The 23,236-nt window shown below is 40.0% G+C and overlaps 2 protein-coding genes across 7 annotated transcripts in view; both read left to right on the plus strand.

Moving 5' to 3' along the window:
* Window positions 1–15,996, plus strand: part of actn1 (actinin, alpha 1) — a 60,542-nt gene extending 44,546 nt beyond the window's left edge. For 2 of the 6 annotated variants that reach the window (XM_007561880.2, XM_016676251.1), the window contains exons 9-22: window positions 4,767–4,859; window positions 6,262–6,492; window positions 7,813–7,960; window positions 8,076–8,226; window positions 8,313–8,421; window positions 8,559–8,699; window positions 9,829–10,011; window positions 10,146–10,280; window positions 10,407–10,586; window positions 11,379–11,525; window positions 13,701–13,781; window positions 14,063–14,128; window positions 14,696–14,854; window positions 15,398–15,996. In XM_007561880.2, the coding sequence (XP_007561942.1) occupies window positions 4,767–4,859; window positions 6,262–6,492; window positions 7,813–7,960; window positions 8,076–8,226; window positions 8,313–8,421; window positions 8,559–8,699; window positions 9,829–10,011; window positions 10,146–10,280; window positions 10,407–10,586; window positions 11,379–11,525; window positions 13,701–13,781; window positions 14,063–14,128; window positions 14,696–14,854; window positions 15,398–15,556 (1,983 nt within the window). In that variant the 3' untranslated portion in view covers window positions 15,557–15,996. Of the gene's footprint in view, window positions 1–359; window positions 446–4,766; window positions 4,860–6,261; window positions 6,493–7,812; window positions 7,961–8,075; window positions 8,227–8,312; window positions 8,422–8,558; window positions 8,700–9,828; window positions 10,012–10,145; window positions 10,281–10,406; window positions 10,587–11,378; window positions 11,526–13,700; window positions 13,782–14,062; window positions 14,129–14,695; window positions 14,855–15,397 lie in introns of all 6 variants that reach the window. The other 4 variants (XM_016676250.1, XM_007561881.2, XM_007561878.2 and 1 more) reach the window with 4 other exon arrangements.
* A 777-nt stretch (window positions 15,997–16,773) lies between these two features.
* cox16 (cytochrome c oxidase assembly factor COX16) lies at window positions 16,774–21,732 on the plus strand. The gene is made up of 4 exons (XM_007561882.2): window positions 16,774–16,937; window positions 17,478–17,555; window positions 20,457–20,525; window positions 21,217–21,732. Exons 1-4 carry the CDS (start codon window positions 16,848–16,850, stop codon window positions 21,328–21,330), a joined length of 351 nt encoding a protein of 116 aa, XP_007561944.1. The 5' UTR covers window positions 16,774–16,847; the 3' UTR covers window positions 21,331–21,732.
* Window positions 21,733–23,236: the final 1,504 nt, after the last annotated feature.

Here is a 23,236-nt window from a genome sequence, read left to right on the forward strand (position 1 = left end):
ATAATTACATGGTTGTGCTATAAAATGGCACTATGTGCCTAGAAACCACATAATGCTGTCCCTTTAAGCAAATCAATTAAAACAAATCAGTGTTTATGACCAAACTTAGAGAAGTCAGACTGCAGCTGGACACTTGAAGGCGTCGCAGATCAGAGTTTGACTTTAAACACAACTAAAAACGCTACCATCTTGTTTTTTTTTAGTATTTCTTTGTGCTCCCCACTGGAAACCTCAAGTTGACTGGAGGACCCATGCGACTCATGATTGCGCCCCCTGCTGGCCCCTTTTGTTCTCTGCACACTTTTACTCTGCATTTTTCTCCTCTGTCCTCTCTCCCTTTTCCTCTGTTCCTCGGGCAGACATCATTAGCACCTTGAGGCCAGATGAGAAGGCCGTCATGACTTATGTGTCGTGTTACTACCACGCATTCTCAGGCAAGCAGAAGGTGAGAATCGAACCAAAAGAGCCAACAAGTCCAAAAAAACCGTCTCCAGCGAGTTAGTAGGGAAATGACAGCGTCTGTCTGTGTAGCACTGTTTTAGCACTAACGATAGTTGAAAGTGTTGAAATGGTGAAAGTGCTGCGTAAGGAAAGTGAAATTTTGAGCAGATTGTTTTTGCTTTTTTTTTTATTCTGCTGAAGTTATTGAAGTTTAAGGGGTTTTTTTTATTGTGGGATGGAATGATAACGCAACAAGTAACTTTAAAGAATTATAAAACAAAGTAAAATACATTAGAACTTGTGAACTAATTACAATTTACTGTGAATTATCTCTAACTCAGACCAGGTCAAATTACTCCAGAGCCTTGAAGTCTGGAAAATAATTAAATGTTTAGTATGAATATGTAAAAAATTAATTAGGTACGGAAAAAGGCTTTATTTCCCAGAATTTGTTGCTTATTCTATTTTATTCCATGTTTAAAAGAAAAAAGTCTAATAGTACTCAACAAATATGGTGTTGTTTATTTTACATTGTTTAATTTTAAAATGTTTTGCTTCATTTTTATATTGCCAAATTACACCTTGATTCTAACAATTTACCCATCAGTATTTGAATGGCAAATTTAGCATTCAGAAATGGGGACACACCGATAAAATCGACCGGCTGATAAACGGACCGGCTGATAAATGGACTCTGGTTTCCTTCGTTTTGGGAGATTGGTGATAATCTGGTACTTGAATTGGAGGCTGATCTCATCTGCCTCTGCAAAGGTCTGGAAATCCACCGCCATCCTTTTGTCTCTGCTGTTGGAGGGCAGAATGACATGTTTCCACACCAGATCACGTCTGTACCTGAGCGTTTAACAACAGGCTCATCACTGTTCCCAACTTAGAACATTTTCACTAAATTTGGTGACTTTTCAGACAAAATCGAAAGGTATGTGTTCAACCAGAAAACTGCAGTCAGCATCCCAATTCAAAAACTCAAAGTGGAGCCGTTACTGGTTCAGCTGGACGCTGTGGTAACTGAACTGGGTCTGATGTACCAAACCGAGTCCTGAAACCGCTTTTTAAATAAAGCTGCAGAACCGTGGCTTTAGAGAATCTGCGTCTGTTTTGGGTCATCTGGCTGAAATTTGCTTTCTCTTGGGTGATCCCACATTGAAACTTGTTGTGGAACGGATAAATCAGGGTAGCATTAAACTCAACTCCAGTCCCTTAAAAATAAAACTACACACTATTATTAAAACCCAAGAAAACTATTTAAAAAGCTCCAACGTTTTTGGTAAGAACAGCTTCAGCCAGAACTATGCCAGGACGGAGTCTTTACAACTCGCTAAAAGGCTTTTTGACAACAATAATCACTTGGGTCATGTACATATACACCCTGTAAACTGACAGTAAATCAATTCAGCAGCAGCATCTGACAACAGATTTAAGTGTAAAACATCATGATACAGACTGGGCTGGATCTCTGTCAGGACGTCCTGTTAAATCCGCTGCCCTTAAAATCCTCCTGGGACCGTCTCACAGGGCGACCGGCTCTCCTGGACCCGTCTGTTAGTTTTCACATTAAAACAAAGAGGAGCGTTTCTTCCTCCCTCCTCCTGTGTAGAACTTCAGATTTCAGCCTGTGGGCAGAAATCTCCCCATAAACACCATCAGCCTCACATCACAGCACTGGTTTGTACATGGAAATTATCACCAGGCTTTTTATTACCTGAAGCTGCAAACAGGCCTGTTTGCCATTAAGGCCTGTTGTAGTAACAGACGAAACTTGGTGAAACTCTTTGTATTTTAAGTTTCATTGGCTTTTACACTCAAAAAAACAAACATAAACAAAACAGCAACATACACAAACACCAAGTATTTTTAGTCTAGTGACAATATTTTAGTGCACTTGAAATGAGACAAAGTTAAACTAATAATTCCTTAATTTCCTTAACATTGGAAAACGTTTTCTTATATGTGAAATAATTTGCCATTTAACCAGCACTTTTTCATCAATATTAAGGAATCATTCACATAAAACAAGCTCCTGTATCTTGCTGAAAAGTTACTTGTAAGTTATTTTTTGTCTTATTTCAAGTGAACCAACATATTTTTGGTCTAGATACGAGACCAAAAATACTTTTTTTGTTGTTGTTTTTTTGTTTTGTTTTCGCGGTGTATCATGAGTCAAGTTCTCCAACTTCCAATGATGAAGCTTTTACAGCGCAACCATGAAACAGAAGCTTTACATCATCATGCAGGTAGACTTATTACTAAATGTGGAGTACATTGCTACGTTCAGTCACTTTGCCTGCAGTGGCTTCCTGGATGAAAAGTTGTAGCTCTAATCAGCAGTTCTTGCTCACCGCCAGAACAGAAAGCGACATGAAGGAGGTCGGCGCTCTCGGCTAAGTGGCCCCGTCGTGCAAACATTTGCTCACAGAAGCACAACCTGCACATCCTGGCTCTCCTTTTAAGGCCGCTCCTCTTAGAGGGAATCTCGGACCGAGCCAAGTTTTCCTTGTGATGTTTAGACAAAGGGGAGCTGGAGGCAGCCCTCCATGCGGGATGCGAGTCTCCGAGCCGTGAAAGGGGTTACGAGTTTCAAGAGTCGGGTTTTTATCTGCTCTTTATGTAAGGACATGTCTGTGTTAGTTTTTAATCTCTCTTAATTTCCTTTTATTTCAAGGCGGAAGCCTCTAAAATTTCAGTTACAAACTTTTTTTTGTCTTTCCTTTCTCAACCAAATCGGCTTTATTTTCTACACTTTGCATGCTGCTGTTATTGCTACCTTTTTATTTTTTTTCAATGCATACATTTCACACACACAAACAGCAAATTGGTTTATTTTTTAGTTCTAAATTTGAACAAATATCAATTTACAAGAGATACAGGTCCAATTTAGAGCAAATTATATATAATCCATATTCAGTTCAAATAAATCCAGATCGTTCCAAAGCAGTCTAAACATATTCACATTCTAGATCCAGTACACTTTTATTCCTTCCTAAATATACAGCTCATATAATGCCAGCTGGTAGTATGTTGAGTGATTGACTTAAGCAAATATAGTTCCATACATTCAGACAGCTTGTAAGTAAATTTCTCCTAGTTTTTTATTTACATTTTTACTATTTTATTGATTTTTTTAAATTGTTTTTTTTTTTAAAATATCTCTCTGTTTTATATCTCAGTAAAAAGGATTTTATTTAGTGATGCAGAAACCAGTATGTGCTCATGGCTAACGTTTTTATGCTATAGCATTAGGTTATGACTTCCTTTACAAACTCACAAAACATGCCACAAAATATGTAAAGTAACATCAACTTTTAGAATGTTTTTTTTCTCACTTTTATTTGCAATTCAATAATTATTGCATTTGTGTAACATTTCGTACGTTCAGATTTTTAGTTAGCCTTGCTAAGCTAGTTAGCCTTGCTAAGCTAGCTAGAGGAGTAAAGCAGCTCGATACGTTAAACAATCAGCCAGTCAGAAAGATGAGGTAAGGTAATTTTATTTATATAGCACATTTTCAGCAACAAGGCAATTCAAAGTTCTTTACATGAGTTAAAAGGAAACACAAACAAAATAACAAAGAAAAGAAAAAAGAGGAAATAAAACTAATCTAATGTTGTTCTAAAGTATGTAAACTAAGTGCTCCTGTTCAGGGTTGCTAAGTGTCTAATTCCATTTCTAAATAGTGAATACTCTACAGTTTCTGATAAAATAAGCTAAAGAATGACTGATCTAATTCCTTTTCTGGGTTAAAGTGAATACTCCACAATTCTAAGTTTATTCTAAATCCTTTTCTGGGTTAAAAGTAATATAAACTAAGCAGTGACTGTTCCTGTTATGTATTTCTGGATTCCAAGGATGGCAAATAACATTTAAATGGATTATTTTAACTTATATTTTACAATAATGATTGAAAAACAGAATTTGATCAAATATATATAAAAATTTTCAGATGATATGCAAAACAAAGTTTATTTTTCCATTTTTTTCTAATTTACTAGTCGTTTTCTGAGGCCCCTCTTTAAAAAACAATGCTCTAGATGTCACACTTTTTTATGTTTATTTATTTTTTTAATAAAACACAAACCCAGAGTCGTCCTGATTCCGTCAGTTTCGGAGCATTTGCTGATTAATTGCCCGATTTTCCCTAAAGCGATTCCCTTGGGAATTCTCTGTGGGTGGTTAGGATTAATTTATCGCAGCCAAACGTCAAAAAAAAAACAACACTTTAACTTCACAGAGCTTTCTTCAGATAGACATGCGTAAGTATCGTGGACAGTGGAACTCACGTTGTTTCTTGCTTCGCCCTGGTGGTTTAGGCGGAGACGGCGGCCAACCGGATCTGCAAGGTGCTGGCGGTGAACCAGGAGAACGAGCAGCTGATGGAGGACTACGAGAAGCTGGCCAGTGACGTGAGCACTCCCCGCTCCTTTCCCTCTGTTATGTCTCCTCACTTATTCCATTCCCTGCTCTCTGAGCTGCATCCCTGCCCTCTCCACCCTCGGGGGATGCTTGTGCTGCGTTCAGGTGCAGATAAGGCGGATAATGATAAACATGTAGCCAGCCAGAAAAAACAGGAGTTGTATTGAGTTCTGTGCGTTGTGCAACACTTGTGATTGTGATCAAATCATACTGCAGCCTTTTTTAAAGTTTTTTCTACGTGTTGCAGTCTGTGGACTGTCTGCTGTTTATGCAGGCTTAAACTAGAACTAGTTGCCAAGGAACAAGCTTACATGTCTACAATTACTAACTCACCAAAACTCTTGTATACATGGAAATATTTACACACTTTGAATTTTTACAAACATCACTGTATTTTATTGGGGTCTGCAGCAGCCATCTAAACCCTCAGTGCTCCGCCATAAACCAGTTTAGAGCTGCAAAACAACTTGGATATTTATGAGAAATATCTGCCAGAGGAAATGTTTAAAGAGCCGCAATTATGTTTCTATTTTTAAGATTTAAAATAAGTGGAAAACAAAACAAAAGAGAGGAGAGTAACATTTTCTTCAACTGGGATAATGACGTCATTTGCGGAAAACTAATGACAAGAAGATTAGATCTAAACACATTACTGGTATTTTTTTTTTCATTCTCCTGTGGGAATTCAATACAATTATTCCATAAAAAAAAACTTGCATTTATTATATTTATATATATAAAAAAACACAGCAACATGTATTTGGAGAAACTTAAACTTTCTCCTGTAATTTCAAGCAGATACGTCAAGCTGTTGCTTTGTATTTACTTGGTAGATAAATGTCAAACACTTTAAAAACAAGCCACTGATTTTTTTTTTTTGTTTTTTTGTTTTTTTTGTTTCATGAGTCATAAAAATGGTGATTTAACTTCTTATTTTTCCCCCTCATCTTGCAAATGCTTAGAAGCCATCATCTTCTAAAGCATCATTAAAACTTTAAAACAAGGTTTAATGATGCTGTAGGATAAAAGAAAGGCTTGTTTTTAGTGTTTTAAACATTACAGATTTTCTTCATAAAGTTTTAAAAATGTTGGCTCAGTGTTGAAACGTGCAAAAACCGAAGAAATTGTACTGCAAATACATTAAGTTGCAAGAATTTAGACATAACATTTTATGCTAACTGATGATTTCTACTTTTTCTCCTCCTTTTTCCATCAACTACATAAATCACACACTTTTCTTCCACGACTCTCTGACCTCCACCAATTCTCCCCGTCTTTTCCAATTGTGCGGCTCTCCTTTCATCTTTACTTCCATCAACATGCTTTTCTCCTTCGTCTCTGTTGTATTATCGCTACTCCTTAATGCACACACACACGCACACAACCCCTCAGCTGTTGGAGTGGATCCGTCGCACCATCCCCTGGCTGGAGAACAGGCTGCCTGAGAACACCATGCAGGCCATGCAGCAGAAGCTGGAGGACTTCAGGGATTACCGTCGTCTCCACAAGCCGCCCAAAGTGCAGGAGAAGTGCCAGCTGGAGATCAACTTCAACACCCTTCAGACCAAACTGAGGCTCAGCAACAGGCCCGCCTTCATGCCCTCTGAGGGAAAGATGGTCTCGGTATGTGGCTATGCTTTCAACAAGAACCACATTCTGTACAAACCTTCTCATACTTACGTCTCTGCAGCCTAGTTTCATGTACTTTTTAAGTCTCCTTTGCTTAGTTACAACCTCTGCTGTTCATATTTGCTCCTGGATGTGATGCATTCACTGGTCGGGGGGAAAAATCTGATATTTGATGATCGCCAGTCATGACCGATCAACCTGGAAAAATTGCCAGATCCTTGTCACTGGATGATTTCCTGATGCCTCTGATGTTAATGGATGAACAGCTGCAGTGTGAAATTAAAATAGTTTAGGTTACAAACAAGAGTAAAAAAAAATGTTAACACTTTCTCTAGGCTGAAACCCAGAATAACAACTTTGAATGCAGCAGAAGATTTGATTTGGATCCAAGATGAGAGTGAATCTTAAAATACATTTTCTTCTTAAAATGTATTTTAAGAAGAAAATACATTTTCTTCTTAATGTGAAGAAAATGTATTTTCTTCACATTAAGTATTTGTCAAAATTTGATGTTAAATGGATATTATTTTTGTTTGGTAAACCACTACTATTTTCTTGAACAACTCCAATCTCAAAACTTTCCTGGCGGTTTATGCTAATGCTATTTTGTAAACATTTAAAACGCCGCCATGTTTGGATTGGTTCATCATTTACGACGATAGGAGTGATAAACTACACATGGAAGTAGGAGGCAGTTCGCCACCAATTATCTTCCTATGAGAAACGTGTACCAAAAATTCAAAAATATTTTTGACTTTTTAAAAAGAGGTACGTAAAGCATTTTCCGGTGAGAGTCATTATCTAATAGAAATGTAAGTAGTAACAGTATAAACTTTCACATAAATCGCCATAATAATTTTAATTCCTTATCAGTTTTCTTTGAGTGAAAAACGCTTCAGGAGGAGTATTATTAGTGTTGCACTGCCTCCTCTTCCAATTTCCTGTATAATCAGCTTCTGTAAATCAACCATTAGAAAAAAATTGTTTGAAGGTTTTTAAAGTGTCAACACAAACTGTTTTTTTTTTATTTGTTACTAAAACTGGACATTAAAATGCTAAGCGAAGACACCAGGGAGAAATCCTCAGCATGTAAAATATGACCCTTTAGCATAATCTCACTTTAAAAATTTCTGAATATTCCTTTAAACATGAATGGAGAACTCAAATGTCCATTTAAGGAAGAGCTGAAGCTATATTATCTAAAATTAGCCTCAAATGGATTTATTCCAAGTGTTCAACATCGGGGCAAGCCTAATTCCAGTGCGGCGTGTCGCCTAAAACAAATACTCAAATGTTTTTGTTGGCTTTGTGCAGGACATCAATAACGCTTGGGGAAGCCTAGAGGGAGCGGAAAAGGGCTATGAAGAGTGGCTCCTCAACGAGATTCGCCGGCTGGAGCGACTCGACCATCTGGCGGAGAAATTCCGACAGAAAGCGGCGATCCACGAAGCCTGGACCGAAGGTGCTGAGCCGTTACCAAAAACAAAAAAATAAATCCTCCATCTTCTTAAAGTGACGCAGTTAGCTTCTCTACATCTAAAATGGGTTCGTAGTGACATTTCTGGTTTCCGGCGCAGGTAAGGAGGACTTGCTGCAGAAGCGAGACTACGAGACCGCCTCTCTGTCAGAGATCAAGGCTCTGCTGAAGAAACACGAGGCCTTCGAGAGCGACCTGGCCGCACACCAGGATCGTGTGGAGCAGATTGCGGCGATTGCGCAGGAGTTAAAGTAAGATCCGATAAACGGTAGAGAGAGGATGAGTGGACAGGAAACCATCAGCATGCCAGAAAGTGAGGACTGGTTTTGTTCTGCAGTGAGCTGGACTACTACGACTCCCCCAGTGTAAACGCTCGCTGCCAGCGGATCTGCGATCAGTGGGACGCACTGGGAGCCATGACCGTGAAACGCACTGAGGCACTGCAGGTGAACCTTGCTGAAAGCTGCGGTGCTGCCGGAGTGTTACTTGTGATTGGTTGGGAAATAAAACCAAAGTGAATTCTTGTTTCTCTGAAACACTGGGTGTCAAAAAAAAATCCTTTGTGTTCTTCATATCTCACCAGAGAACTGAGAAATTGCTTGAAACTATCGACCAGCTGTACCTTGAGTTTGCCAAAAGAGCAGCGCCGTTCAATAACTGGATGGAGGGCGCCATGGAGGACCTGCAGGACACTTTCATCGTTCACACAATTGAAGAAATCCAGGTGAGCAAGGAGCTAAACCGGTCCGAACCAAACAAGAATTTATTTAATAAGGTAATGTTAAAAATGTGCTAAACAGAGTTGGCCTTCAAAGACTTGAGACTTGATTTGAGCTGGATCCTTACAAACTTGACACTCAACTTGGGGTGAAAGCCTCAAAATTTGAGTTGAACTTCATCCTCCAGGTCTTGAGACCTGGCTTGGGGTGAAGGGTTTATTCTCTTGCATACTTCACTCCACAGGAACCCGTACAAAGGTACATTTTCACACGCACTGTGTCGCACGGTAAATTGCTTGGCGGGAAACGGTATTCACGTCAAACCGTTTTGTTTTTGATGCCAAGCTGATGAGGTTGGGAATCGGCGCAACCAGTCCCAAGGATTCTGGTGGAGGTCTACTTTACTGCTGCACAAAGTAGACCTCCGCTTGTACGGATTGCTGCCCTGGTGGAGAAGAAACGGGAAAGGCACCCAACCAGCTCTTCGAACTTGCTTTGTATCCATTCGGCTTGTGGGAAGTGAAGGAATTTGTCAGGAGAAACGAAGGTGATCCGTACGTTGGACTCTCAGAATACGTACGGTTCGTCTGGGGAGTACGTGGGAACCTTTAGACTTGATTTGGACCCTCAGGGACTTCAGACTTGGTTCAAACTTTTACCTTTTACAGATTTAAGACTTCAACTTGTCCCCATCAGTCCCAAACCTGAACTTTGCGTTAAAAGCTTTAAGAGTTGATTCGGAGTTGGGCTTTGGGAGTCCTCCCACTTTATTTGGTGACTCAATTAAGTGATTATTTATTGAAGTGTGGCACCTAAAACAGTGACGCCATCTGCAGGCATCAGTGTTTCAGCAGTGAAATCCCTATTGAACAGAAGTCTTGGTGATTCCTCTCAAGCTACATTCCAAAATAACATAAAGAAACTTAAAAATCTAATTTTTGTTGTTTAAGAGCTCTGTCTATTGTCCAGGACAAAACTTGGCCAAAGTAGGAAGGAACGTGGTGCTGGTGTGTTCAAGGTGTACATACTTTAATGTGTTCTCTTCAAGCTAAAATGAAAACTGTCACCGTTTCGGTTTATCCCACAGAAGAAGACGGGAGTCCATGCTTTTTCAGACGTCTGTTGTTGTTTCAGGGACTGAGCACAGCCCATGAGCAGTTCAAAGCCACACTGCCAGAGGCTGACAAAGAGCGCCAGGCCATCCTGGGCATCCACAATGAGATCGCCAAAATCGTGCAGACCTATCATGTGAACATGGCCGGCACCAACCCCTACACAACCATCAACCCACAGGAGATCAACGCTAAATGGGATAAGGTACTGGTACACAGAGATCTCTTCCTTCTTTCACTTTAAGACAGAGTGATTGCTCAGTTTGTTCTCTTTTTTTTCTTGTTTTTGTTATAAAAATCTCTTTGGCTTTTTTTTACAATTTTAACTCCAATCTGCAGGTCAGGCAGCTGGTGCCTCAGCGAGACCAGGCTCTGATCGAAGAGCACGCCCGGCAGCAGAACAACGAGCGTCTGCGCAGGCAGTTCGCCACACAGGCCAACGTCATTGGGCCCTGGATACAGACCAAGATGGAGGTTGACAACTTTACCTCTCACTGATCATATATATAACAAAAACTTCATGACGAGGTCAAATGTGAAAACTTGTGGTGAGGCTGTAAAAGCCAGACATCTCATGGCGTTGTCCGTGCACCTGAGCAGGAAATCGGCCGGATCTCGATCGAAATGCACGGCACCTTAGAGGACCAGCTGACGCACCTCCGCCAGTACGAGAAAAGCATCATCAACTATAAGCCAAAGATCGACCAGCTGGAGGGAGACCACCAACTCATTCAGGAGGCTCTCATCTTCGACAACAAACACACCAACTACACAATGGAGGTAAACGTGGCGACGGATCAAATCCAGTCCTCCTGATGATGCTAATCTCCACTGAAATATGGATTATTTGACACAGGGTATCTGGAGTTAAAGTCTTAAATTTGAAATTAAAACCTTAAAATGTCTAAGATTCTTAATAAAAAGTGTAAGCTGGCCTTAAATATATTAATCACCGTATTCTATGTAGTTTATTTTTCTCGCTGGACTTTGTCAGGCAAACGTTTGAGTCGCATCCAGAATTTCTCAAGCCATTATGTCAATTGAAGTTGTTGAGGCTGCTGCTGACTAGCAGCTAATAATATACCCTTGTTAGCTGGCTAGCTTTTTGTTTTATGTCCATCATGGGTAAATGTAAGCTGGTGGCTTGATGCTAAACACAAACAGTTCTATCAAAGCATTTTCATGGATTAAAATGGCTCAAAGTCAAATTGACATATGAATTCAGCTCCATGCCAAACTTCTTATGCATTTTATTGGTTAAAAAAAAAAAGAAATTGGTGCATTATTTAATATTTCTGCTTCCTCTTCACATTTACAGGCTACTTCCAGTTAGTCTGACATAAAATCCCAGTAAAGTACATGGACATTGGTGACCTTAATGTTGGAAAATATTGAAGGAAATTTATCACCAGACGGGCCTAAAATATTATGACATCCCAGAATGCATCAGGGTTGCATTTCCCTGAAATTGGTTCTAAATGGAACCAAAGTGAAGACTGACGCTCAGATCCAGGCCTCTCCCACCCCTTCATCATCCTCTTCCTCTTCTCCCGGTCTCTCTCTGCCGTGCAGCACATCCGTGTGGGCTGGGAGCAGCTACTCACCACCATCGCCCGCACCATCAACGAAATTGAGAACCAGATCCTGACACGAGACGCCAAGGGCATCAGCCAGGAGCAGCTCAACGAGTTCCGCGCCTCCTTCAACCACTTCGACAGGGTCAGTACCGAGTCGCTCCGCAGAGCCGCGGCCAGAGGGACGGCTGACCGTTCAATCCTTACAAAGGGTTTTGTGGGAACCAATCAGAGAATAGATGCAGAACAAAGTCATGGATTTGTCATGGAACTGTTGTAGGAAAATACTCAAATGCGTAAGAAACGTGGTAACACTTTATTTGACGGGGTGTTTAAGACTGACATGGCAGTGTCATGAACATAAAGAAATCTTTATGAATGTCTGACTGTTGTCATGAAGTGTCAGTCGGTGAATAATGACACTTTTAATGCAAAGTTGCTCTAAAGGTTGCTTTGAAAGTCCATTAAAAGTGTCAACTTTCCATTAAAGTGTCATTATGAAAAATGTAGAGATCTGGAACTTCATCTGAAATTTAATCTATAACGTGAAATAATCTTTAGTAGTTAAATTCTAACTGGACAGACATTTAAAATTAGAGCCTATTAAACAACATAAGATATTACTATTTGACTAAAATTCATCCAAGATTGGATGAGAGTAAATCAGAAAAAAAATTTAAAAAATTAAAACCAAAAACAGACGAATGAATAGAAACAAAATAAATAGAGAATTACTGATTTAAATAGAATTGAGTAAGCATGCCTAACAGTGAGATAAAGGGGAAGACCGCTAAAGAGAATAACATGGAAAACTGCATATAACCCCTATGTCGACTCAATGAAGCTGACCTCCATCCCATCCTGTGATGTCAGAGTCCTGGGTTCGTTCCAGCAGCAGGTAAGTCTCCCCGACGTCACACCTGCTCCTGGCAGGTCCTGCCAGCATCCAGAGCAACTCAGAAGTCATTTAACTCGGCTTTTGAAATGACAAAGGAAAGTCGTAGTAAGCTCTAAACAAGGAAACAATGATCCAGATTAGTTTGTGTTGAGGGGAAAGTTTTAACAGGCTTCTATGATTTTGTCCTTGCGGCCATGATGCAAATCTCGTGACCGTAGACGAGGATCAGAACAGGAAATCCAGGAGCATTTCTTCAGGTTAGACGCAGATCCATCCAACTATCTCACTCTCTGTCTGACCAAACGCACAAACATGACAACATGCAGCTGGAGTGTAAACTTTTCCTAAGAAACTGAGAAAGGTGATTCGTTATTTTTGAGGTGAATCTCGTCTCTTAATGTATGTAAATAGTTTTTTGGGGGTTTTGGTAATTTAAAGACTTGATTCATTTGTTGCATATTCAAAATGAATGTTTGTTTTTAATCATGTTTTTTTTTAGGTTTCTGTTTTAAAGGAAAGAAAATCAAACAGTTTGTCTTTTTTATGCTGGAGTACTGAGGCCACGCTAAGAAATAAATAAAATAGAAAAATAACATTTCGAGAATAAAGTCATAAGATTACGACAATAAAGTTGTAGCATTACCAGGATAAAATCTTAATATTTTGAGAACTCTGGCATGAGAAAACATCTTCCATAAAACGAGGAATGCTGAGCATCTTGTGAATTAGGAAACACTTGATCTGTTAACATTTACCACAGCTGTAAGACTTCTTTTTCGTGTCAGAGTCCTCATAATATTTTGACTTCACTCTGGTGATTTTATGACTTTATTCTCGTTTTATTTTGACTTTTTTCTCGTACAAACTTATTCTCGATATCCTACGACTTTATTCACGTACGAGTTTATTCTCAAATTATCTCAGCCATTTTTCCCGTGCGACTTTACTCTCACACTCATAATTTTGTGATTTGCTCTCGTATTACATATTTATATTTTTCTTAGCATGGCTCTCATACTCCGTCGTACTTCTTAGTTCCTGCATTGTTGTTGTTGTTGTTCTGTTTCTGTGCCATTGACGATATGAATAATCCCACCTGGAGGCCCTGTGATCCGCCCGCCCCGCTGCACATTAACGCCTCTGAATGCCTCGCCAAGCATGGCAGCACCGCTGCCACCATGTGTTCACCTGCCCGGTCCTAATCGATATGCACTGTGTTCTCTGTTTTCTGTCTCTTATGCATGGCCCTCTCCCTTCACCCTCACCTTTCTCTTCCTCCCCTCCCCTCTCCCGTGCATGGTGCACTACCTCCACCCAACCACCTACCCGACACCCCACAACCCTTCCTTGTTTCCCCCTCACCATCACTGATTGGGCTGTATGTGTTGCTGCATGGCCTGTGGCCCCTCCCCCACACACCAGGACCACTCGGGCACTCTAGGCGCGGAAGAGTTCAAGGCCTGCCTGATCAGCCTGGGCTTCGATATCGCCAACGACGCGCAGGTATTTGATCGTAGCCACACTCCCGCAGTGCGAGGTTTAACTGAAGTTTTTTTTTTCTTTTCTTTTCTTTTCTTTTCTCTTTTGCACTTTCCTCTGTTATCCCTCCTTTTCTTCCTGTGTTTTTGTCTTTACTCTTCCTGTTTGAACTCTCTGTTTTCCCCACACTTTGCTTAAAAATCTTCTCACTCGAACCTTTCTTCTCCTGATTTCTTTTCCTTTCCCTCCCTCTGCTGTACTTCTCCTCTCCTGCTGGTTATGTTTGTCTGTCGCTGACTTTGTAGAAGAGAACAGGAATCATGGATGCAGAAGACTTCAAAACCTGCCTTATCTCCATGGGTTACAACCTGGTAAAGCATTGAGCACTCTTCAAGTATGAACATGTCTCTGTGTGAGAGCCGGACCACTTGGAGTTGGTAATGGATGTAGATTTAATGAGATTTAAAACAAGAAAAGTGGACAATCTGGATGTTTTAGGGCTGCAACTGGTGATTATGTTAGTTATTGATTTATTCTGACGATTAATTGATTAATCGGATTTCAAAAGATTCCTTTAGTGAATGCTTGATCGTTTGTAGCAAAGGATGAATCTGCAGCTTTAAAAACACTTCTAATGTCAACATGTGAAAATATGTTCTTTCAAAAATTGACCTTTCTTTGAGTCTGTATGATGTATTGGTTGACAGTTATTTCAATAATTGATTAATCATGATTTATCCGATTAATTGTTTCAGCCTTGTGTTAAATTATGTCATTTTCTGAATAGTTATTTTTTTCAAATAGATGAAAATCTCTTCTTCACAACCTGAAGTTTAAGGTGTAAATTCTCAGCTATCTTTACGCACTTCGATTTACCCGTTTTTGTATGACATCGTCCGACTACAGCTGCTTTACCGTGACCCGTCTGTCACCACCAGGGGGAAAACGAGTTCTCCCGCATCATGAGCGTAGTGGACCCCAACAGAATGGGCACCGTCACTTTCCAGGCCTTCATAGACTTCATGTCCAGAGAGACGGCCGACACGGACACAGCCGACCAGGTCATGGCGTCCTTCAAGGTTCTCGCTGGGGACAAGGTACGGTACACAGAGCTACTCAGAAAACCCAACAACCCGCTGCAGTGCAACAGGGTATAGGTAGAGAAAAGATTAGTGAGATTTTATGGGACAGACCAAATCAAAGTGGAAAGAAAATAAAGTGGTTCATTTTTCTTAATCTGTCTGAAAAGTATGAGATGCGTTTCTATTTATCCCCCCAAATTAATTTATTGCAGATCGTTGATCAGCCAGAAAACTGCAATCGGTGCTCTCTAGCTCTGTCACAATAAGTTTTCTGGGTGATAAATTGCAATGGAACTTATAATAAATTATGGTTTTGTTTTATGAGACTATTTTGAAATGCTATATCAATAATGGGGTAATAATGCAAATTCACTGTCTCAAAGACCAATAAGCTTAAATTTTGTAAAGAACTATAGAAGCACTAGAGCTGGATGACATTTTAAATATTAAAAAATTCAATACAACAACCAAAACCATAAATGAAATGGATCCAATGAATCTACTGGACATAATCTGACATGTCAAAATTGAACCTCGGTTTTTCCTGACTCTCTGCAGAACTACATCTTGGCTGACGAGCTGCGCCGCGAGCTGCCCCCAGACCAGGCCGAGTACTGCATCGCGCGCATGGCCCCCTACACGGGCCCTGACGGCGTCCCCGGAGCCCTGGACTACATGTCCTTCTCCACGGCTCTATACGGGGAGAGCGACCTCTGAACACTGGCGTCGGGCGTCCTGACCCAGGACCATCCTCCCCCGCTCCGTTCACCGCCACGTGCTCCGGCCTGCCTCCACTTTCCTGTCCAGCTGCACTCATTTTGTTTTTTTCTTTTTTTTCTTTTTTGTACGTTTCAGGCCTTATCTTTTTGTCAGTATCTTCCATGTCCTCTCCACCTGTCCAGCTTCGTCACCGCTCCCTCCTCCCCTCCTTCACTCCGTCTTTGTTGTGTTTGCTTTTCATTGCAAAGCAGCGACTCTCCAGGTTTACAAAGAGGGAGAGATAAAATGTGTTGTTTTTTTTTTTTTTTGTCATTGATTTTCTTCAGAAAAATGAATAAAGTTAACATATTTTATTATACTGAACAAAAAAAAGGTATTTTTCTTCACCTGGTTGAAATAAGAGACGAAAAATTGTAATAAAGAAAAAAAAAACGTCTGTACTTTGTCAGTTTTTGATACAAGAGCACCTGTGTGCGTGTGTGTGTGTGTTCTGATCATACTGTGACCAAAGAGTACACGCATACAGCACTCTGTCAAAGTATTCTTACAATTTCTACACATTTGTTGCATCACAACCAAGGCCTTTAAGTTATGTACTGGTGGTGTATATCATAGCAGCACACAAATAAGAAAAATATGGAAATGTGAACAGCTTTTGAAGATTTTCACAATTCTGGGAATTCCTAGTTAAATTGTTGATGACCTCTTGGAAGAAATTTAAGCTCTCCGGCCTCAAAAGTTCACGGCTTTTCTTTAATGACTCTCACATTGGTTCACTGGGTGTAGCTTTTTTCCCCCTAATGAATTAATCATTTAAAAATTACATTTTGTATCATATCGGGTAGGAAAACAGAAGAAACTTGAGGTGGAGGTTTACTGGTTCAACAGGATAGAAATCCCTACATGCTGTTAGGTTTGTAGATTTGCAAAGCAGTTGGAAGAACAATTGGAAAAATACTCACACTTGTTGAAATGAAAAATAGTAGCCTTAAAATATACATTGAAATTTTTATTTCTGACGTGGGTGGTATTTCACCAAGTGGTATTTTGGAATAAAACATATTTGTGCAAAAAAAAAAAAAAAACTCATGAAGTGATTTGGTGACGCATAAATATTTTTGCATGTGAAGTTTGTTACCGCCTGAGGCTGATATTTACTATCCCAGAGGTTCAAAATTCAGCGGAAGAGCAACAATGGGAACTAATATTCGTAAACTTGTACCTATCCGGAAGATTTTGATGTCGGACACAGGAAAAAAGCGCTTCCTCTGTTGTGACCTACTCACCGATGACAACAGAGGAACATGTAGCTGAAGTCATGTTTAGTTGGAAGACACTGCAGAGAAACAAAACCGTCAAGTATGGAGTCCCTATGCTGGTAAGAATGATCTGGTCTGACGTCAGGAGTTTTTACGTACGTGAACTGACCGTATCACAGGTTATGTTAGCTAGTTAGCACTTGCATAAACACTCTTATTAGAGTAAATCAGGTAGTTCGCTTGTTGTAGCATAACACAGACAGATATTCATTAGACGTCGAATTCATTATTTTTCCGCTTTAATGCACTAACATTTGATTCTTTTTGACTGTATGCCGCGTCCTTTAGCCACTGTAAAATGACCTTAGATGTAAAACTTGGGGGTGTAACTTTGTATCGTTACACATTAAATATGTGTTGGAAAGCAGTCGACTACTAATGCCTGTTTAAAAAAAACTTTCTATAACCATTGTAGTAATACTAGTCAGTAATTGTCAATGTAAACGTCACTAAAATGATTTTTTTAATCATTTGCTTTTTGCCCGTAAAAAGAAAACGGGAAACACTTTTTCATAATAGACAGCTCCAAGCATGCTGCGAGTTTGGACAGTAACCAAAATGATAACCCCACACCCTCTGTGTTCATGTCTTTCTTTCAGCTGCTGGTTATTGGTGGCTCCTTTGGCTTGCGGGAGTTTACTCAAATCCGTTACGATGCCCAGAAAATCAGAAAACGGGTTTGTACCAAGATAATCTTGATCTCATTCTTAGTGGCGTATTCAGATACGCCTGAGAAAAATTCAAGGCGAAACCCCTGTGTGGCACCGTTACCAGCGTGTGTACTCCTCCTAGTGGCTAGAACTGAAACTGCAAGATTCATGTCGTTAAATTTCAGCGAGGTCAGATTAAATATGGTTTTCCTCTTTCATCTTTAAATAAAATGCGGAAACATTACAAGAAGATGAGCCTTGTTCGTTCACAGTTTTAGTTGTTGTTTATTCATCAGTGTTTTCTGAGGTAAGGTCTTTAATATTGTACAAGGTCATTTGTAATTTAGCATATTGATTATGTCATCAACTAGCATCACGTTGTTCTCCTTCCCCAATTAAACTGAATTTTAGTATGGCTGAGCATTCAACAAAGCTGCTCTTGTTTGAATATGTTTTTAAGTTTTGTTAGCAGGAAGTAAAGTGAGTGTAGGAAACCTGGATAGGAAATTAAGTTGAGACTCTCTATAGTAACTAGTACTAGTTCCACTAGTAAATTATTTCACTTATAACCTGGGGGGGAAAAAAGAGTCTTGTTACAAGTGAAACAATCTGCCAGTGGAACTAGTACTTTTTAAAATGAGTACAAGAGAATTACTGATTTGAAACAAACTCCTCTGTCTTGCTGAAAATGTACTTGTTAGTTTTGTCTTATTTTTGTAGTGTACTAAGATATTTCTACTATAAACTAGACCAAAAGTACTTGGTGAGATTTAGTTTTTTTTGCGATGCGGTCCCTCGGTTCAGATGCCCTCACCTCCAAGTTCGTTGTGTTCAGTCGTCTCATAAAAGTGAATCTCTGAAAACATCCGGCCATCCATTTTCTGTACACCTTTGTCCTTTTCTGGGGTTAGGAGGGGTTCCACTGTCTATCTCCAGCGAACGTTTCGGGCGAGAGGCGGGGTACGCCCTGGACAGGTCGCCAGTTCTCTGAAAACAGATTTAGATTTTGGTCAGTCTGGAAACACATAAGACTTCGTTTGGATCAAGATATGGACAGTGGTCTCCAATTAAAGACTTTTGACATGGAGAAGGTTTCGTTTTTTTGTATTGTTATTGGATTTGTCATTATAGAAGATTTTGTTAATATTGAATAGGATTCTATCCATTGTCTGTGTTTAAAAAGAAAGTACACCCTCTTTTAACGCAAAACCACAAAATAAAGCAAATATAGGCTAAATACAACAATAAACCCCTGATATTTAGGAGGTTGCACCTTTTACAACGTTAAAACAAGTACAAGGCTACAGAGTCGAAAGGAAGGTTTAATATTTCACAAAATAGCAACCAGTTAGTTAAAACGACGATTATGTAACCAGAAGGCGTTACGATCTGGCAGTGAGTTCTCTCTTACGCTGACAGACTCAGATATAAGTCATCTGGGTGGGAGCCAGATGGCTGGGCCGTATTTTCTTACGTTACCGCTGATGTGCGGCGGCTGTCGATGGCGGATGAGCGCGCTCTGCCGCGGGCCTTGTATCTGTGGCTCCCCCCTCCTCTCACACACACACACACTCCTTTTGCGAAGGTGTGTGCATCTCACGGACCCGCTCCAAACCCTTGCGGAGTCCAACTTCGCCTCCGCATGTGTGGCTGCGCATGTGATTTAATGTGCTGAATATTTAAAGAGCGGAGACAAGGCGCGTTATTAAAAGCACTCTTCCAGTTTTTGCTTGGGTTGGTATCAGCTGATTACATTAGCCGGCTCTCTCTCAGACATCACATATACGCTGAAACCACCGTCAGAGATTAAGTCCAGTGTGATTAAATTTGCATTTTCTCTTCAGTGATTTAATTCAGCCTGAGGGCCGGGATGAACTTCAAGGCTTTTATTCCTTTCTGGACTTTTTTTTTGTTGTTTTTACCTTTTAATGGCTTCATATTTGAGATGTTTTTTGTATAAAGTACACCTATTAGACTGTTAATATGATACTAATTTTTAAGACTGTTAATTCTCTAGTTTGACGGCTGCAAAATATTCTATAAATCATTTATTAGCCGTGGTAATGTAATTAGTCAGTCTGGGAATAGTAAAACTCATCTGTCACACACAGAAAACCCTCAGCATTGTTACAGTGGAATATCATTAAAAGTGATGCTCAGGACGGGTTTTCATTTTGGACCCGCTCCTGACCAAGGTCCATTTTAATTGCAAAGTCCTGGACTTTTGACCACAAAAATAAAACTCTGATGAAATCTTTTTATTATTTTTTTGTTTTGTTTTGTCAAACCTTCTCAGATTGGTGCTGAATCAATCAGCTTATTAGGCAGATATAAAAAATAGGTCCTTAATTTTGTCCTGACCCAAGTTCATGGTTCTTTACAAATTTGATAACTTGATCAATTTGACTGGCAGCCAGTCAATAAGATGGTCAGATGACATCTCAATTATTTTTTAGCTTAACTTAACATGTATTTGAGAAACGGATGATAAAAAAAAATTATTGGATTTTAAATGTTTTATTATCTGACCAGAGCTACATTTCCTACAAATCCACTGTGCCTCCTTCATAGCTTGTGGGAAACTTCCATTAGTATTTTTGACCATCTTCTTGTCACTCCCACATTGACCTAATTTGTCAAACATATGTCCAGTTGACAGAGCCTTGCACCTGCACCATCTTCATCCACTATTTACTCTTGGTCTGTAAAATACACACAAGTGTGTGGCTGTAAAGGGACAAAATGTGACATTTACAGGGTAAAAATGGTTCTGCTGCTACTAAGAAAGCAGAATCGCATATTATTTTTGAAGAAAATAGTTGAAGCTACCAGACATATGATCTCATAAGGAAAGCCTTAAAGCAGAAATCTCAGACTGCAACATTAAAAACTCTCTTTTTTTCCTTTTTTCTCTCCGTCGTCTTGCAGCTGGACCCTTCACTGGAGGCGAAGGTGAATGCAGAGAAGCAGGCGGTCATCCTGGAGGAGGAGTACGAGGTAAGAGATGCTGGGGACAGCTGAACCCGTCTTGGGTTTGCAATCACGGTGTCTGCGCTTCCTTAGAAAGCCTTAAATCCATGTATCTAAAATGAAGGCCTTAAAATGTCTTAAATTTTGTATTAACAGGACTATTTAATCTTGTATTGTATGTCTGTTTTTTCTTGTGGAACTTTTCTTCAGGCAACATTTTGAGTCGCACTCAGACGTCTTCCTTACGTTCTCTGACTTGAGATGGTTGAGGCTACAGCTAACTAGCTGCTAACATGCCCTTGCTAGCTAGCTTTTTTTGCGTATAGCATGGGTGAATTAATCACCAGATGACTGGATGAAGTTTGTACATTTCTCTTTAGACTTTTTAAAAGTCTCTAAACGTCTGAAATTTAAGTTGGTGAAACCTGTAGAAGCGCTCTGTGGAGAATTTTCTGACTACTCAGTGTTGTTGTAGTTGAGATGCTAATTAGCTGCTTCCAGTTGTAACAATATATTGTTTCCACATTTGCTCGTCATACCTTCCCGACAGTAAAGAAGTGGGTGGTTGGGTGGGTCTTGTGCACATTTTATGGTTGTTCCTATGCTGGTTGTGTGGCGTCTGCAAACCTTAATCTGCTTTTTAGCAGTGGAAAAACTTCTATCCTGAAGTTAAGAAAGGAAAGAAGTTCATCCTTTTCTGTTTGTTTTTCCTTTCCAGAAGTTGAAGGAGATTCATTTGGACGAGTGGAAGAACATCCGTGGTCCCCGTCCCTGGGAGGACTCCAGGGAGTACCAGGAGCAGCAGCGCAGCAATCTGAGCAAAACACACTGAGGCTCCGGACCGAGCCCACCGCACGCGCTCACACAGACACGCAAAGATCACACCAGACAGCGCAGGGGCCCGTGGAGACGGCGGCACCGGTGTTTGCTCGGCTCCGGGGGCTCTGAGCACAGCTTGTAAGCCCTTGGCTCACGTTGGGGCCCAAATCTTTGGGATAGCTCATTTTGGAGTAAATCATGTTGGTTTCTTCTGGCTGTGACACATTCAGAGCTGCTGCTGAAAAGTTTCTGCTTTTAAAATATTGTGGCGGACACAAACATATATGTTTTACGCCAGGCTGTAGGCCCTTATTGTGAAGAGAACAGAGCAGAAATGTAGAGCGAGTTGTTCTCCCGTTCAATGTTTTGTTTTGTGGTTGAAAGATATTGAGAATAAAGCGAGACTCAAAATGGTTTTTATCTCTTCCTGCTGATTTCCACATTGGTGAACCAACTTCCACTATATGTGGACTCCTTAAAGGGGCGGTACTGTGTCGTTTCCTGGTACATAGTGCCATTTCATAGCACTATGTGTAGTTCTTATAAAAATGCTTAATATCAAATGAGACATATTTGACCTTGTAATATTAGGCCTTGAAATTAGGCCTCTGTCTCTTTAAAAACTCCTGCTCTTTCTGACACTTTGCCTTCATCACATGGCTCCTATATTAACTCTAAGAGTTTTACCAGTGTTGCACTGAGAAGTAGCTCTCATAACGAATCCACAGGTCCACCAGGTGTTTGCTAATTGTTGCTGGCTAGTCTAAAGGAGCTGAGCGGGAGACGACTGCTCTGAGAGGAGGAGCTCTGTTTTCAGGGCGGTGCTAAATTCATCCAAGCGTCCTGCACAGTTGAATGGTTGCCATGGAGATTAAAGGATTTCTCAAACATTGACAAAAGAATCAAAGCAACAGTCCAGGTAGGTTTTTGATGAGGGAGTAACATCACAGCATGATGTAAAATGCAAAAAGAAGTTAATTTTACATCATACTGCGCCTTTAAAAACTGTCACTAGGGTTACAGCACAGTTGTAATAAACAGCCAACAGGTGGCGTTTTACTTCCCTCTTACAGAAGATGTACATGTGATTTTTACATGTGTTTTTTTCTGGTTTTCCTAAAAGTGACATTTTCTCCCTTTTTTTCTTTTTAGCAAAAAACAAAAACACGAATAAAGTCTGTTTACAAGGATATTGCATTGATTCACCTGCTGAAAAATTGAAAAGAATAAATGACACCAGAGCTCAGCGTTTCCTCGGGCTCTTCGTGTCTCAGGAGTAATTTGTTTCTCTGACAGTTATTACTTCTCACTGCAGCGGACTGATTGTGTTTGTTATGAAAATAGTATTACAGGTGCATGCTTTTTTTTTTTTTATCAAACAAAATAACAGCATTTTTCGCTGTTCTTTTACATGCATACGGGTGTTCAGCGGTCTAACGAGCAGGTGGAAACGTCTGGAATAAGCTGCCACTGTGTGACGTTTTCTCTCGTCGCGATTTTATGGCGATGACGTTTTCGAATCGCTCAAAACGACGTCGGAAGCAGACAGCAACTTAAATGTATAAAGGATGATTCTTTCCGGTAGCGAAGCTGCTGCTGCATTATGATCACCTTTAATCTGACACTAACCAGGTTGTTTAGGTGCGTCAGGCTGGGAGTTTTAGCATTTGTTTTTCTGGAAAATCACGTTTTGTTCTTCAGTATTCAAAGAAGAATTTTATTATTTTTGAAATTCTTTTTTTTTTTTTTTAAATGCCCAGAATTGTTTTTCTTCAACAAAAGAAAATTCAAAGTTTTAGAAATTAGCTTGAAAAAATTATTTTGAAACTTTTCATTCAGTTTTTTTTGTTTTTGACCAAATAGTTTATGTTTTGAGAAACTCATATGGTGATGATTTCATCCAATGTGTAAAACATATA

The sequence above is a fragment of the Poecilia formosa genome, unplaced genomic scaffold (assembly GCF_000485575.1).
Source record: "Poecilia formosa unplaced genomic scaffold, Poecilia_formosa-5.1.2 Scaffold131, whole genome shotgun sequence".
Lineage (NCBI taxonomy): Eukaryota > Metazoa > Chordata > Actinopteri > Cyprinodontiformes > Poeciliidae > Poecilia > Poecilia formosa.

Bases quoted from the DNA above. Each gene is read 5' to 3' on its own strand.
- cox16 (XM_007561882.2), top strand. From the start codon at position 16,848: ATGACAACAGAGGAACATGTAGCTGAAGTCATGTTTAGTTGGAAGACA. The intron at 17,556-20,456 runs GTTTGTACCAAG...GTCGTCTTGCAG, and splicing joins CCCAGAAAATCAGAAAACGG to CTGGACCCTTCACTGGAGGC. The intron at 20,526-21,216 runs GTAAGAGATGCT...TTTCCTTTCCAG, and splicing joins TCCTGGAGGAGGAGTACGAG to AAGTTGAAGGAGATTCATTT.